We start from the raw sequence: 17,881 nt of genomic DNA on the forward strand, positions 1-17,881 counted from the left end.
TAAATGAAATTCAAATATTCATGGCCACTGATTGGGTCGCAGAAGGTGGTCCGAACGTTTACTTTGCTCGTCCTTTCTCCCTTCTCTTTATCCCCCTTTCCTTTCCTCTTCTTTCTTTTTTTTTTGTTCACCACTCAATGGGGTGGGGGAAGGGGGCACGTTCCCCTCACCCTGTAGCTACGACACTGTATGATATATATATAAAGACAGTATAAGACGAAGTTATAGGATCAAAGTTATAGGATCGATTTAATATAATTTAATACCTTCACTGGATTGATTTGAAAATTGATCTACATTACCATGGTGAAGTGTGTAATGATGTTAATTTTGCAATTGTTGCAATTTTTTAATCACTCGCTCCTATTCTTCCTCTTTCTCCTTCCCATTTAAAGTAATCAGGCAACTCAGACTCTCTGTACTCTTTCGTATCATAGGCCTAACAAAAGAAAGTTGATTAGGTCCTTGAAATTTCAATCCGAAACATAACAATACTTTACCATTTATTAATTTTGCTAGCGTTTTTATTTTCCTGATATCTATATGCACCGTCGCACATTTTAATTAGGCCTTAACTTGGTTATGACGACAATATTATCTCCATGGCGTTGATTGGAAACGAACAAATATTTTATCCAACACAACTTTAATTCTACAGTAGGCTACTGTATATCTACATCACCATGCAAGCCGATACTTACAAGCAGCATCTAACGTTACTTCTATTTTTGATTTACTTCCATTTTTAATTTACTTCCATACTTCAAATTGTACGCTAACGATTTGCAGTCCAGCGAATTCAAATCATCATTGTCAGTACTTTTATATAGACACTGAAGTAAAAAGCATAAAAGTCAAGATGTTTGATATAAAATAAACCCATTAACTGCATTAGTAGTAGCTTTTTAAAAACGTATTATTTATAATCGGTCACTCTAGCTGGATGATAACGCCACTTTAAAGAACAAAAAGAGAGCGTGTCGGGATTCTATTTTTCTTCTCTTGCATATTCATTTTTTCAACTCCACGGGAGAAGATACAAGTAAATGTTTAGGGTGTCAACAATTATTATTTCGAACCTCACTGACAATTTTCATGGTTTTAACACTTGCAGATCCCATTCCTTTCCAAAAAAGAAAAAGAAATGTCTTGGTTATCTAACAGAAAGGTGGACGTGCTATTTGTTTTGATTGACGTAAATGAACAATACAGAATATGAATTCATTCCCTTACACTCTAAGAAAAAAGGGTGCAAAAAAGGGTGCAAAATAAGAGTTCGCACCCTTTACATAAAAATGAACCCTTTTGAAGGAAAAGGGGTTCAAAAAAGGGTGCAAAAAAAGATTTTGCACCCTTCCCACAAAAATGAACCCTATCGACCAAAAGGGTGCAAAATAAAAGTTTGCATATGGCATGCATATTCATGATTACTTTACACGTGTTCACATAAAAAATACATTTATCATGATTTTGTTAAACAAATTATGACAATGTACATCAATTTTGTGATTTGAATTTTCCTTCGGCAATCATTAAACAAATAGATTATTTTTTCTGATCATGTTACAATTACATTCACGTTTTAGCGAATGATACATTGATAATATGATTACTAACCAATAAACAACATGCATGTTTAATATGTATTTGTGTACGAGCAAATATCACGAGTATTCCTCGAGTATGGAAGAAAGATTGCACCTTTTAAGGGGTGCAGGACTGAACCCCTAAAGGTGCTGCTATTGCATCGGTTTGCACCCCTAAAGGAGCAGGATTGAACTATTAAGGGTACTAACATGTCTCCTAAAAGGTGCAATCTGGCACCCTCCTTTAAGGGTGCAGGATTTAACCCCTAAAGGTGCTGCTATTGTTGCATCGGTTTGCACCCCTAAAGGTGCAGGATTGAACCATAAAGGGTACTAACATGTCCCCTAAAAGGTTCAATCTGGAACCCTTTTAAAGGGTGCAGAATAGCACCTTTAAAAAGGGTGCAGGATTTAACCCCTAAAGGTGCTGCTATTGTTGCATCGGTTTGAACCCCTAAAGGTGCATAGTTGCACCATTTTTTCTTAGTGTGTAGTATTCATCATGTTACCATATTAATTATGAGTTTAAAGGAAAAATACACTCTCCTACCTTAATAACCATGTTCTCTCGCATTTATCTTCTTATATAGTGAAACCGGTGCCGCCCCATCATAAATAGTCAGTTTTTACTGAATTGCCTTAAAACATAATCTAACAACAACAACAACAACAACAACAACCCATCCCCATGCCCATAGCAAAACTGCATAACATTAGACTCTGGATAAGAGGCCTCTCAGATTCCAAGGAGGTAACACTATACACCCCATACAGCCAAACAAACTCCAAATTAACCTCAACGGACAACATCGATCTTTATCATTCGAGGTAACGTACATTTTTTGGTGATTCTGTAGGCCATGTCGGTGTGGTATCGGTCTCGTCGATGTGATTGAACTACATGTATACTACCCCAGTCAAACCAACCTACAAGACTGACACTAGACCGATAAGAGACCAAACCCAACTTGCATCAGCCTGAATGGAAACGGCCCGGTCGGCTTGGAGTCTTTGTGGAACAGTGGTGTATCTAGACCTTGGCCACAAGAGGGGCAAACCATCCTCAGTTACGTCACTACTTGTTGGGGACCCCATGTTTGTGTCTCATGAGGGGGAGGGGGGGGGGGGGTGTCCTCCGAAATTGGAATTCGAAGTTGGCTTTATTAAATTTATTTCTAAACCTCTTAAGTTCTGGTGGATCATCATACATGTATAAGGGCTGCATTACATTTTCCTGGTCAGAAATTTGTCAAGAGGGCCAATTACCCCCCCCCCCCCTTGCCCCTCCTTTAAGTACGCTGGTGATGTGAAGTCGGTCTTGTTTGTAGTAGGTCCATGGTATGACTGAGGTAGAGTATAAGGAAGTAAAACAATGATTCCTTGATTCGAATGTCATCTTATCGTAAAACATGTCAGGTTGCTTGGAAACGAACATGAAGGAATGTTTGACTTCATGTCTCATATTGTGAAACAGTCTATATCTCATGAAAACGAAAAGAGATCGATAGGCCTTCAGTCAATATTATATAGTTCTATAAGCCCGTGTTTTCCAACCTTTTTAAAGTCACGGCACCCTTTCGAGAAATTAAAAAATTAGCGTCACCCTCCCAAAGTTCAATAAAGAAGATTCATTTTCATTCATTCTGGTACACGTCTAGTGCCATGTAAACACTTGCGGACGCATTATGTATCTACAATTTGTGAGCGAGCAAAAACAATGGCATGTTATATGGTAAAAGGGATATTATAATGGCACCTCTTTGACTAATTATGTTGGTAGTCAGACACTTTACTGCCTGATTTACTGCCTGAAATCGTACTGTTTCTAAATGTCGCAAGAAAGAGAAGCAAGCGTGGAAAAAAAGAAAACACTTAATTGTTAAGTGAACTGAACTGAACTGAAACATGTGCAATTGTGATGCAAATGGATACAAAATATATTTGATGTCCATATTTCTTACACTGCCATGTTTCTTTCCAGAGAGAAGATAGGAGATGCAAAAAAAAAAATCCCCAAGTGTTGAACACAAATTTGAGAATACTCAACTCACGCAAGCTCTCTCTCTCTCTCTCTCTCTCTGTCTCTTTACTCCTCCTTCTTTTCCTCGCAACTCAATCAATCGATTATACTGATGAAGTCCATATTTTAATGTCAATAATATACTGTTTCAGCCGTTTGTGTAATTTAACACTATGTCTTTACGTGAATATTTAAGCTTCAATATGATGTGTTTAATAATTATGCATACATTTCGTTAAACTATATTCTTGCGTGTCTGAGGTTGCGTTGTCTTTTTCTTTAGCTTAGCTAATAAATCATAATACCACGCTTTATTTTAGAGGAAAGATTGTAGTAAGACCAAAACACAATATTTCGTTTATTTTAAACATTAAGAACTCATTTAAACCATGCAAAAGCTACGATATTAAAAGTACTCCTCCCCTTCATGCTCCTCCTCCTCCCTCCCCCATCTGCAAGGGTAGCTCTATGTAGAACGTGCTTTAGTATTACAATTATTGTCGTTCATCTTTCATACCACCAGTCTCGGTATTTGTCGCATTACTCATGATGACTGTTAATGCATGCACCTCGCCAAATATTCGCACTCGATTTCATCAAATTATTGCTAAACCCCAACATATCAAATCAAGCCATCAATTCCAATACCACATTCACACCGACGAGACAGACAACACTGCGAACAAGCTTTTACAATACCGCGAATGACCAAGAATCGGTCGGGTTTGAGTCGGTGTGAAGTGCGTCGCGCTTTGGTGGTGCTACTATTAAAGATAAAGTTGAGTTCTGGTCATTCGATTGCATTGTGAAAGAAAAGGTGTGGAATGGATTAGAAAAAGTTGATCATGTAGCATGTAAGTATTGGTGTGTACTGCAAGGTTCTGGAGTCATCAAAATCATAATAAATTTGGCCCAGTCTTGGTATTAGTTAAGCACTATACACAGTAAGATGTATATGAGACTACACAAAATGGTGTCGGGCTACCAACCTTGATTTCCTTGTCTTTCTATACTCATTACTCAGCCAGACTACATTTTTTACCAAAATTGTTTAGCAAATGTCATTTATTTGTAATCTTGAACATTCAGTGTAAGTTTCCTCGTTTGATTCTGTGAGAATTAATTTTCTTCTTTTTTAACCAGAACTCAAATTTATCTTTAACGTACTATGGACGTACGTACCTAATTAAAGCGGTTCACTTTAATATAAAATGGCAAATGGGATATCATGAAATCAAATGGTTGAAACTTCAGTTTTGGCAAAATAAATTCACTAAATAACATTCATATGAATGAATTTGTAATATTGCATGATAAAATGTGAGACAGTATTATGCACTGGAGAAAAGTAATTGGCTTCTGTTTATTATTGTTCTTATTGTTACAACATTATTTTTAAGGTAATACAAAGTTTCGGGAAATTTTGAAAATTGGATTGATAGTAATTTTAAAATTTTGATATATTTGGATACCCTGCACTAGAAAATTTAGCCCCTAAAACAGTTCTGCTTTCGAGAAATTGAATAATCAAGAATTTACCCTTGCTCCCGGTAAATTTCAAATATTTCAAATAGCGCCTAATGCCATTCCATGGTAGCTGCGATCATGAACATCTCAGAATATGCAGTTCCGATATATAATTTCCAAATGGGAATAGCAAATCGGTCGATTGTAGTCAAGAAACATTGTTTTAGAGCTTAAAAGGGCGCTATACAACATAAAGAGTTTATTATTTACAATTGTATTACTTTAGACTCGATTTCAACCGCGACAATGATCATTGAATATTGTAAAATCGCATAGGCTTATGTTCATTTGAACCAAATTCATGACCCCTTACCAAAACTTTGTAATACCTTTAATGTTAAAGTAAAATCTCTTTAAAAAACGGAACGGAGAGCCGAAAGCACTACGTATCATATTTAGTGACGCCTGATTTTTGTTTCCATTGCAAACTCGGAGGTTTATCAGTCATCATTCTTTGTAGGGTTGGTGTTACTCTTCCAAAAGTCATGTAGCTCGATCATAGATTTAAAATCAAATCCTATTCTATAGAATTGGTTTCATCGCTTCTTTTCTGACGCTTCTGTATCATTTTTGTGTAAAAGACATTCATAGAACATTCGGAAATGCGATACGAACTTATCAAACGACAAAAAAATACCTTTTGATGCAATCATGGACGCTACTCTCGTAAACATATTATTTCTCTGACAAAATATATACAATTAAAATCATTAAAAGCCTTTAGGCGTTACAGTAGGCCTACATCCTTGTACTCGTGTGCATGTAACATTGTACATGTCTGAATGTTTTTACTCAATTACCGTATGCATACCGCCTGTTATTTAAATATGCAATATTGAAACCAAACCAAATGTATAGTAAGTTGATTTGATAAAAGGTAGATTTCATAGTGAGACTGAAGGACGATTTACTTACTCAAAATAGAAAGCAGCGTCAAAAGCATCCGATGTCCCATTTTCACAGCTACAAAAATCACGACTAGATATCAAAAACTCGTTTTAATGTCGATACAACTTCCAAGTGAAGAGTCTATTACATTATGCCTTGGTTCAATCAAAGAGAAATATTTGGGTAACAAAAGAGTTCAGGAATAATAAACACATTTCAGTTGCAGCTTGCCCCGGAGACTCCTCTCAATATGTAATTGCATTTACATCAAAAGAGAAAAATCAATTTGCCATGCCGTCAAGTTTGGAGGTAGAAATCAATCGATGATATCATTTTCAAATTGGAGTCCAAGTCCAAGCAACAGTCTTATTGTCCATGGAGAAATAGTATGGAAATAGGTGTTGTGCTCTGACTGGCATCATCCGTGAAGAATGATCAATAGTGGAGCAGACGGTCGCTTCAGTTTACCGTCCCGTGAACTCGCGTTTGGCGGGTAATGAAAGATCGGCCGGGCGGGCTGGTATCCATCGTCATCCCGCACGTCAATTTTTAATACTCTTCTTCGTCAAAAATCGTTTAGCTTAACTTCTCTCTCTCTCTCTCTCTCTCTCTCTCTCTCTCTCTCTCTCTTCTCTCTCTCTCTCTCTCTCTCTCTCTCTCTCTCTCTCTCTTTCTCTCTCTCTCTCTCTCTCTCTCTCTCTCTCTTTCTCTCTCTCTCTCTCTCTCTCTCTCTCTCCATCTCTGTCATTTTGCCCCAGCTTCTTCTCCAGGCTCGTAAAAACAAGGAATAACATAAGAAAAGGTTATAGAATCAAGAAACAAAGGAAAGCGCAAGGAAAGATTGGAAGAGAAATTAATATAATAATACAAATAAGAATAACATAGGAGAAAAGGTTAGCTCATGTTATATATTGATACATGTATTATTTCATTTGAATATTTTTAATGAAAGTATTGAATAAAGTGAACATGAACTTGAACTATATAGAAGGAAGAAACAAAGAATAACATAACAAAGGGTTGTAGCAGAAAGAAACAAAGAATAGTATATTTGTAAAGCGCTTAGAGACATTAATGTATTAAGCGCTATATAAAAATTAAATATTATTATTATTATTATTATTATTATTAATAACATAAGGAAAGGTCATAGAAGCAAGAAAGAAATAATAACATAAGGAAAGGTTATAGAAGGAAGAAATATAGAATAACATATGAAAGGTTATAGAAGGAAGTAAACAACAAAAAAAGGATAACGTAAGAAATAGTTATAGAAGGAAGAAATATAGAATAACATATGAAAAGGTTATAGAAGGAAGTAAACAACAAAAATAGGATAACGTAAGAAATAGTTATAGAAGGAAGAAACAGAGAATAACATAAGAAAAGGTTATAGAAGGAAGTAAAAAAGGGTAACATAAGAACAAGTTATAGAAGAAAGAGACAAAAGATGACATAAGGAAAGGTTATTTGAAGGAAGAAACAAAGAATAACATAAGGAAAGACGGACAGAGAAAATGATAGAATAATAAAAACAAAGAATATAAGAAAAAGGTTATAGAAGGGAGAAACAAAGGATAGCGTAAAGAAAGAAAGAGAAAATAATAGAATAATATAAACAAAGAATAACATAAGAGAGGGTGATAGAAGAGAAAAACAAAGAATAACATAAGGAAATGTAGAAAGAAAATGATAGAATGATAAAAACACAGAAATTACATAAGAAAAGGTGATAAGGAACAAACAAAGAACAGAATATGATGTCACATGCAAGATGAATGAGAGCAGGAGCATTTTTTTAGGATGGAGCTGAGAAAACTATTCCAACAAATATGTACAAATTTATGAAATATATTTAGATGTTTGAATAACAAAATTTGAGTTGTATGCAGCCCTGCACATCAAGAGGAATCAACTTGTATATGGAATTCACCCGACCTTTTAGCAGATGAACTCGGGAAGTATGAGATTGAAATAAATGTCAATCACTAAATCATATGCCCGCCGACGAGCCCTCAATAAGAACCGAAAATTGATGTCACAACGACTATAAAAACGGGGGAGTGTTCGGCTTGAATTGTCAATATTCATTGGATGATTGGACATTTGCCCTCGATATTTTGTTCTATTATTTTTAAAAGGCGCAGTGCAATGCAACTTAAAAGTTAGATTTCAAAAAAAGTTTCAATGTTTTTATTCATATCCATGTGTTTTTGATATATTATACATGACTGAATCATTTGTATAATTTTGATTTAGGTCCTATGGAGTTTCATAATCATGTAGGCAATATCAAAATATGTGTTAATGATATCAAGTCTCAGGTTCACATAACATTTTTCCTCTTAAAGGTATAGACCAGTTTTGGAAACGCCCCCTCTCAAAAATTAAATGGAAGCTCTTATTACCAATCCTGTGAAAGAATATGTTTTGACGAATACGTGATAATACAAATTTTGCCGGGAAACCACCTACTAATTTAAAGAAAAGGGTCCTTAATTGCGTAGGACAACGTCAAATTTTATGAATGTGGCTTTTGATTATGAACAGTGGAATTCAATGAAGTTATATTTATTTGCAAGTGAGCGAGCAACAAATTTGGCCACATTTCTTTGACAACATTTCTAGACAGTCAGGCGTACTATTGGTAAAGAATGACATCTATGGATATACAGTGTACTTCTTTAAAAAGGGAACATAACTTTCTCCAGCATCATCTCTGCACATAAACATAGCTACAAAATTATATTGTAATACACCATAACAAATGAAAGTTTTATCCCCTTTCATACCACACCATCACCCATGCTGACAGACCCTGTGATCCCGGGCTGTTATCATTTAACTGAAATGATTTTAAAGCAACAATGTAAAAAGTACTTTGCGCACGAGAGTGGAATCTACAGGGGATTTCGCATCCTACTGAAAAAAGTGAGATTTAAAAATCGCTTTTGCATCGCGATAAAAAAATCGGTGTTTTTTTTGTCTGCGTGTGGGGCCCGAATAATGTCACTAATCTCCGCGATTCGTATCGCGAACCAATTCGCAGCAAGTCTTGCTATTTTTCAGAATAATCGCGATAGTTAACCAGGCGCTGTGTGTTTGAATGGTGCTTGATTTATTTAATCCCAGGATTCCAAGTGCGCATGCATACATCGTCGAGATTTACGCATGTTGCAGTTTGGATGCGTTCTTGTCGTCGAGCGAGAATTATCCGTGTGTGATGGTCGTCAACAAAATCAACCTTTGCATCGCGAGACAATTCTCACTAAAATATTCTTTCTCAATATACAACTTCTAGACCCTCCTCTCTTCTCTACCCTTGATTTTCTTTTTCTTCTTTTCTCTCTTCTTCTTTTCTTTTTGTTTGTTTGTTCGTTCTAATATATGTTGGTGTGTGTTTTGTATACTGTTGTACTTGTTATGTGTTTAAGTGTTGTGGGGCGGGGTAGTAGGTGTTCTCTAGCTAGCTCCTTCTCTTTTTATCATTTATCTTCTTTTTTTTTTATCATAACCTTTCTTTTTTTCTCTGAAGGAAATTTAAGAGGGGAAAAAAATATTGTGGAAAAGAAAAGAAATAATTTATACGCAAACTGGTCGAGAAAATAGTACAAACTTTATTTGCGATTTGTTTAAAATGGGAAAATATAATTTTGTTTATGTCAATATTTTTCATCTGTAAATGTGTAACTTTATTTGTAACCTTGTATGGAAATTTAAAAGTTCACTTGCAAATTTTTGTAGACCTATGTGAAGATTATTTTGTTATTTTGTATACAATGTTATAAATTATGTACAATTTTCTTTATGAGAGAAGAGAATAAAAACCTATGAAAACAAAAAATTGACATGTGTGCAAAAAAAAAATCGATCCAAATCGCGATCCAAGTCGCATAAATTGTTTTGTGTGAACGGCCTAATTCATGCAGCAACGCAGTGAAAGACAATTCATTGAATCTCACCCCGCTTTCATATTCTTCTGGTCTTTTAATCCCTTTGTCGTGTGCTTTGAGGCTAATAATGGCCTCGTATCTCATTCAAGGTTGCATAAAATATAATATATTTTATTATGACGATTAATAAAGAAACAATGTAAGATCAATTATCATGGTTCTGTGTCTTTATATTTTGTTTTCTTTCTTTGCGTTGTATTCAAATGGAATTACATGGAATTACACTACACATCACTTCTGTGAGCAAACTACTTCATCACTGGCTAAAAAACCTTATAAATTCATTCATACGCAGCAATATCATAACATTATAAGTATCATACGAAAGAGAATGAATTGAACTTTAACATGAATAGTAGGACTTTATCAGGACATAACAAATTTCCTAGTAACAGATGGAAAAATTTAGGTTTCATTTCCTTGTTTCGGTAAGGTCGACATATTCCATATATCTCATTATTAGCACATATTTTTACATTTAATGTTAGTTAGTCATGAGTCACAGGCAAGAATTCTTCTGATTCAATAAAATATAATTTATTTTGATACAACAAAGACATTGTTTCCTAATTTCTAAGCTTCAAACGAAAAGAATATAAAACCTGCTCTACAATTCAAACAGAAATAGCCTCATAACTGTACAAAACGATGAAAGGAATTTAAATTTCTAGTATTTTCTAATTTCCAAGTAGTCTTTATTACACAAGAAAATTCATGTAGAATTTCGGCATGGGGTCTATAGGTATGAAACTCCATGATGTACAAGGAAACCCTCTTAGAACGAGTATAGCATGCAATAGCAACTGTTTCATCATAAATTGCATTAAAATAATGTTTTACAAAGTGAACCATACATCCTTTTTTTTCCCGGGCATTAAGACCCCTTTTCAATTGGCTTCTTTTTGTTATTTTGTTAATGAAATTCAAATCTAATCTAATCATAATGAAATGTTACGAGATACTTCTCTTTCAACAAGATATATCTGTTTGCAGAATACAAACGTACACGTTCTACATTTATGTCAAAGACTGATGACAACTACAAAATATTTCATACTTGTCAGATTTTTACCTCTGACATTTTTACCGTGCACTTTAAAATCAAGGAACAATAGAATGATGTAAAATGAAAACACTGATTCAAACACTAAATAAAGGCACTTAAAATTGTCTGATTTTATTGCGACGTAGGATATACAATTATTTCGGCCAAGTATTACAACCAGAGAAAAATGAATACCCCGTAAATGTCCGTGTATGAGACGCACTTTTTTGTTTAAAGTTTCGATTTATGTCCCTCCACCTGGCGCTATGCCTGGCAATGTCTCCCAGCTCAGTAATCGATGTGTTGACTCACCACTCGGAAACTAGAACAACACTCAAATTTGTCTGTCATCTTGGTTAGAAAGTAATCTTTCAAATAGTTCTCAATATGTAGTTTATAATAATAATTTATCCAATTTTTCTTCTATTACACACGGCGTACCACAAGGTTCTATACTAGGTCCTCTACTGTTTTTAATTTACATTATTGATCTTACACATTCTTTTAAAAACGACATTGTTCCTATTATTTGTGACAGGTTCACAAGCACAAATCGGCGCCTTAAACTGCACCTTGCAGTTAAATGCAAGTCCTTCCCCGCGTGGGTTTTTTAACACGAACCTGGCTTGCTGCAGACAAAGTGGGCAAAATTTTTATTTTTTTTAAATCCTCTGCCCCAAATATAGGGGTGCGTCTTATACACAGGTGCGTCTTATACACGGAGATTTACAGTACTTGGGTTTTTTAATTAAAATCTGGCCTACCTGTGCCATCTTTGATGGTGAATAATTCTTTTACGAGACATTAATATACATTTGCCTCACTCGACCCAGGTGAGGTAAACGGGTATCTGGCATGGAATTAATTCCTTGAAATGCTAGAGCACCAATATTGCTAATGCCGTGGAGCGCCAGGAGTGTCAAGTCTAAAAGACATGTCTTGAGCACTATCCAAGAACCCACTATTATTATTGCTCGACTGATATGGCTTTTCTACAGTACGGATATTTATAGGTCATATTAGACTACTCTTTCAAATGAACAATTTTCTTCAAACAGAATACTAAAATTGATTTAATACAGAATGAGTTTTCATATGATACTTTAAACTAGACTTCCAAGTGAATTGTTTGCTACAAATTGAACAAAGATATGTCTTTTCTCCTGTATGGGTTCTCATATGCATATCTAGCACACTCTTCCTTGATAAACCTTTGTTACAAACAGAACAATGGAAGGGCTTTTCTCCACTATGGGTCCTCATGTGTCTTGTTAGATTTTGCTTGGTTGAGAATAATCTGTTACAAACAGAGCACTCATAGTTAGTATTTCCTCCTCTGTCTTGTGTCTTATCACAGAATTTCAGGTGGTATGTTAGACTTTTCTTCCAAAAAAACTGTTTGCTACAAAAAGAACACTGAAACGGCTTTATCTCCGAATGGCTTTTCATATGATCTGACAGTTGACTTTCAAGCAAGAACTTCTTATTACAATGAGAACACTGGAATAGCTTTTCTCCCGTATGGGATTTCAAATGCATATCTAGGTAACCTTTTCTTGAGAACCTTTTGTTACAATCAGAACACTGGAAAGGCTTTTCTCCAATATGGGTCTTCATGTGTATTCTCAGCTCATTCTTGCATGAGAACATTCCGTTACAATTAGAACACTGATATGACTTTTCCTTCGTATGGGTTTTTATATGATACTTTAGACTAGTCTTCCATATGAATTGTCTGCTACAAACAGAACACTGGAAGGGCTTTTCTCCACTATGGGTCCTCATGTGTCTTGATAGATCACTCTTAAATGAGAACCTTTTGTTACAATCAGCCTCAGGACAATGAATCTCTTTTCTATCATGGGTTTTCATGTGGTTTGTTAGCCTAGTCTCCGAAGTGAATCGTTTGCTACAAACTGAACAAAGATATGGCTTTTTTATTGTATTTTCTCCTGCATGGCTTTTCATATGCCTGTTTAGGTCACCCTTTCTTGAGAACCATTTGCTACAATGAGAACACTGGAAAGGTTTTTCTCTACTATGGGTCAACATGTGTCTTGATAGCTCACTCTTGAATGAGAACCTTTTGTTACAATCAGGACAATGAAACCTTTTTCCACCATGGGTTTTCATATGGTTTGTTAGCCTAGTCTCCGAAATGAATCGTCTGCTACATACTGAACAAAGATATGGCTTTTCTCCTGTATGGGTTCTCATATGCATATCTAGGTAACCCTTTCGTGAGAACCTTCTGTTACAATCAGAACACTGGAAAGGCTCTTCTCCAATATGGGTCCTCATGTGTCTTCTTAGCTCACTCTTGCATGAGAACTTGCTGTTACAAACAGAACACTGAGATGACTGATATGACTTTTCCTTCGTATGGGTTTTCATATGCTTGGTGAGAGAAGACTTGCTTAGACACACTTTTCCACACTCGGAGCATGGACTTGGATTATCTACATCATGGATTACAATGTGGCGTGCTAGACTTCTCCTCCACATGAACTGTTGACTACAAACAGAACAATGATATGCTTTTACTCCTGTATGGGATCTGATATGAGATAACAGATAACTTTTTAGCATGAATTTCTTATCACAATGAGAACACTGGAATGGCTTTTCTCTTGTATGGGTTTCCATATGCATGTTTAGGTAGTCCTCAGTAGAGAACCTTTTGTTACAATCAGAACAATGAAACAGCTTTTCTCCACAACGGGTTTTCATATGATACTTTAGACTAGTCTTCCATATGAATTGTCTGCTACAAACTGAACAAAGATATGTCTTTTCTCCTGTATGGGTTCTCATATGCATATCTAGCATACTCTTACTTGATAAACCTTTGTTACAAACAGAACACTGGAAGGGCTTTTCTCCACTATGGGTCAACATGTGTCTTTTTAGATTTTGCTTGACAGAGAATATTTTGTTACAAACAGAGCAGTCATAGTTAGTATTTCCTCCTATGTGTTGTGTTTTATCACAAAATTTCAGGTGGTATGTTAGACTTTTCTGCCCTAAAAACTGTTTGCTACAAATAGAACACTGGAATGGCTTTATCCCTGAATGGCTTTTCAAATGAGATAACAGATAACTTTTCAGCGAGAACTTCATATTACAATGAGAGCAGTGGAATGGGTTTTCTCCTTTATGGGATTGCTTATGTCTGTGGAGGCCAAACTTCGTTGTGAACCTATTGTTACAATGAGAACACTGAAATTTCTGGAAATAGTTTTCTCCACCATGGGTCCTACTGTGTTTTTTTAACCCACTCTTGAATATGAACTTTTTGTTACAAACAGAACACTGGAAAGGCTTTTCTCCACTATGGCTCATGCTGTGTGTTGTTAGCTTACTCTTGAATAAGAATTTTTTGTTACAAACAAAACACTGATGCCGCTTTTCTCTTCTGTTAGATACCATGTCTATTGCGCTGTCAGTGTTTGCAACTCTTTCATCACCATCAGAACACTGCTTTTCCGGTAGGCTTTCTCTTTGTTTGTTCATCCCTTCATGCTCAGGCCTATAGGAACATGAAGCACCCACTCTGTCCACTGCTGTTGGAGGCTGTTTTAGCAAATCGCTTTCTTGAACTGAAACATCATTTGAACTAGATTTATTAATCATGCTCCTGAAGTCTCTTTGAGATGAATCACAATTGGTCATTGCTTCAGCATTTGGCAGAATAGTTGAGCTGCCTTTTCTTGAGACCTCACCCTGTGTTTCTGGCTTCATACATCTCCTTTCGTCCAATTCTTCACCATGTCCTGACAGCTGCTGATTTGATCTTGTGGGGTTTCCAGCTGAGAAAAAAAAGGAATTTATGTATTATTTATTTGGAAATTTGCAAATAATTGTATAACTGAATGATAAGGCCAGAAGGGGATATACATGTACCCTTGCCCATTTAGAGTGGGGAAAGTGAAACAGAAGGATATATATGTATACACCTTACATTCTTCCTCTATCTCTTTCCCCGTAACTTTCACCCATATCGGATTACCCAAAAACAGCTTCTGATAATTGTTTAATACGATTGTATTCAAGACTTGTGATGTCCTCCTCTCATTAATGATTTACATAATATTATAATCTTTGAAGAGTTCAAAGGATTGAATCGGTTGACTGGAAATAGAAAGGAAATGGGTTTTAAAATATTTTCATAGATGCTAACGGCTTTCTATAATTTTTAAGTCCAACTTAGAGATAAGTTCAACTTAGTATCTTTGTGAAACACCCCCCAGAACAGTAATTGAATGCAGTGACCAGTCTTACAAAGAGTTGTGATTGATCCAAATCAATCGCAAATCCTCCAATCAATCGCAAGTTTGCAGTTTCCTATCTCTTATGTACATAGTTGGGATTGATATCAATTGCAAATAGGTTGCGATTGAGATCAACTCTTTGTAAGACGGGTCCAGAGTGATAATAATGATACTGTCAGCGCTTTGGTCAGTAAAAGGAAAAGCGCTACATAAGAAGCTGGTGTTATAATCCTTATTATCATTTATGAAGATCAAAAGATTTTACCTTGAGGCTCTGCCACGTTACTTGTCTTGATCTCCTCTTCCCTATCCTCTCCTGAAATTTCTTGACTAAAACTTCCATCCCGACAGCTAAACTGCAGGTTGAGGATATCATCTGTTGAATAATAGTAAGCCAGAATCAGTATTTTGATTTGAATAGAAATGTCAAACAATTTTAACTCATGACAAAATTCCATAATGTAGTTTTACATAAAATAGTAGAGTAAATGCATCAAAACAGTTTGGAATTAAAGACCCATGAGAATGACGACAATTTTCATGTCGGCATTCTTTTAGATATTTTTCATTTCAAGCAAAATCTTGATACAAATCATTATCACATGATTATTTGATAAATACATGTTAAAATTGTGAGTTATACAATATCTTTTTTAAAATAATTTTGTGTATAGAAATAAGATCAGGGTCTTCTTTCGATAGGAAATGAGTAAATGGCATTTAACCGTTGTCCGAATTCTTTACTTGAGATATTAGCTTTCAGGGGGTTGTTTCACAAAGATTTTAAGTCGAACTTAACTCTCAGTTGGACTTAAAAATTATGGAGAGCCATTTGTAGCCTTTAATTAAAATATATTCAAAAGCGAAACCTCAACTATTTTAGACTTTTTATAAATTCCACATCAAGAACATGAAATCTCCTTGTTGATAGAAAATATGAATGATTCTGAATCAACCTTTTATGCCTTTCAAAATAACTTTTACAAAATATTTTCATAGATGCTGACGGCTTTCCATAATTGTTAAGTCCAACTTAGAGATTAATTCAACTAAGGATCTTTGTGAAACACCCCCAGAATAGTTATGAGCCTTGTGCAAATACCATGTATTCTTGATGGGTCTCTGGTCACCTCACCTTCCTCATCTTCTGTATCCTCTATCTTCAAGAAAAAGACCTGGAATCCTGTCAGGGGCTCTTCAAGAACCTTGATTTCACTCATCTTGGCTTCCCGTCTCCAACCCCTCTTTATCCTGGATGAAAACAGACACATCACAAAACACCAAGCATTGAAAGGCTGCTGGTTCATTTTTACTTAGTTTGCAGATAATGCAAGTATGTGATATTGAGGGGAATAATTTCTTCGAAAGATTTCCTTTTGTTGACAGCCACCTCTAGCCAACATTCTCTCTTCTCTCCTACCATTCCTCCTTGAATCTATTCATATTCTTGGCATGCTGTCCATCCAAGCAAACACTCTTACATTGATGATTGCACATCACACAAACTAAAAAAACCTGTGGTCTCTGGGTGGATTTGAAGTTTGGACGTCTGATCCTTTGGTCTGCAGTCCAGCAAGCTACCAATGTATCTGCGAGTTGAGCTTGAGCGGCGATATAAGCTACGATACTTCAGACTATATCTCCTGTGTCCTAGATGGCGCTATTCACTAGTCATCTAACCCTAATTTATCATTTTTTATATTATTAGATATATCATTCTAAGCTGTACCCATATTATTTCTTTTCAATTTAGGTGGCTGTCGCAAAAGGAAATCTTTCCAATTTCTGTAGAAATACAATCATTTCCAGGAAATATTCATCGGATTTTAGAATTCTTGTTCAAATTTTTAGTATATCATCTGCAGTGTAAACTCTTGTGCACGAACTTTGGACTTGTTCCTTCATTTCTTTACCTATTTCAATTAGTTTAGTATATTAATAGGCGCATGCACTGATTTCCCTGAATTTAGCTATTTACTCCCGGCTCCCTGCCATGCATTTTTACAATTTATCAATTGCTATTAAGTATCATTATTAAGTATCAAAAGTCGTTGGCGAAGCTGTTCACGATGATCAATTGCATACGGTATCGACAGTGGGGTGCGATGTGCGGGCGCGTGTGTGTTTAATAGCTAGCGACTGTTATCACAGATCCTCATTAAATTTATGTTAGTAATTCACATTATGATGATGATGATCATCATCATGGTCGTTAACTTCACGCACGCCTGCACCCCACCGTCAGTACGTGTAGTAAGCATTGCATTGACTTATATGCTCTGCTGGAGTGTTTATGCACTTGTCATTTGTAAGACGCACCTCTTGACCCCCGGGAATGGTGCGTCATGGTTGCGTCATGTTCCCCAAAATTGCGACGCACAGTACAGTCATGGCCGCAAAATGTCCGTCACAATACTGACCCATATGTGCGTCATAGTAAGTCACTTTACCACGTTGCGTCATTTGGTGTGTCAATGGGACCGTCACTTTCTCCAAGCAGAAGTGTTTCTCAAATGTGCGTCATTGGCTAGTCATTTTCATGAAATGGTGTGTCATATGTTTGACTCAAATGTGCGTCGATGGAATGTAAT

At 35.8% G+C, this 17,881-nt stretch overlaps 1 protein-coding gene across 2 annotated transcripts; it reads right to left on the reverse strand.

Moving 5' to 3' along the window:
* Window positions 1–10,126: 10,126 nt before the first annotated feature.
* Window positions 10,127–17,674, reverse strand: LOC115918987 (zinc finger protein 585A-like). Of its 2 annotated transcripts, XM_030996430.1 has the most exons (3): window positions 16,393–17,674; window positions 15,556–15,666; window positions 10,127–14,828 (listed from the first exon to the last, which is right to left on the reverse strand). In XM_030996430.1, exons 1-3 carry the CDS (start codon window positions 16,595–16,597, stop codon window positions 12,082–12,084), a joined length of 3,063 nt encoding a protein of 1,020 aa, XP_030852290.1. In that variant the 5' UTR covers window positions 16,598–17,674; the 3' UTR covers window positions 10,127–12,081. The 2 variants fall into 2 exon arrangements, with proteins under 2 accessions (XP_030852290.1, XP_030852291.1); XM_030996431.1 differs by lacking the exon at window positions 15,556–15,666.
* Between the last annotated feature and the right edge of the window lie 207 nt (window positions 17,675–17,881).

The sequence above is a fragment of the Strongylocentrotus purpuratus genome, unplaced genomic scaffold (assembly GCF_000002235.5).
Source record: "Strongylocentrotus purpuratus isolate Spur 01 unplaced genomic scaffold, Spur_5.0 spur5_scaffold_3, whole genome shotgun sequence".
Taxonomy (NCBI): domain Eukaryota; kingdom Metazoa; phylum Echinodermata; class Echinoidea; order Camarodonta; family Strongylocentrotidae; genus Strongylocentrotus; species Strongylocentrotus purpuratus.

What these genes read in the sequence shown, in the direction of transcription:
- LOC115918987 (XM_030996430.1), bottom strand. Translation starts at nt 16,597, where the DNA reads ATGAACCAGCAGCCTTTCAATGCTTGGTGTTTTGTGATGTGTCTGTTT. An exon ending in AGACCCATCAAGAATACATG is followed by an intron (nt 15,667 to 16,392) that starts GTATTTGCACAA and finishes ATTATTCAACAG; the next exon opens with ATGATATCCTCAACCTGCAG. An exon ending in TAACGTGGCAGAGCCTCAAG is followed by an intron (nt 14,829 to 15,555) that starts GTAAAATCTTTT and finishes TTTTTTTCTCAG; the next exon opens with CTGGAAACCCCACAAGATCA.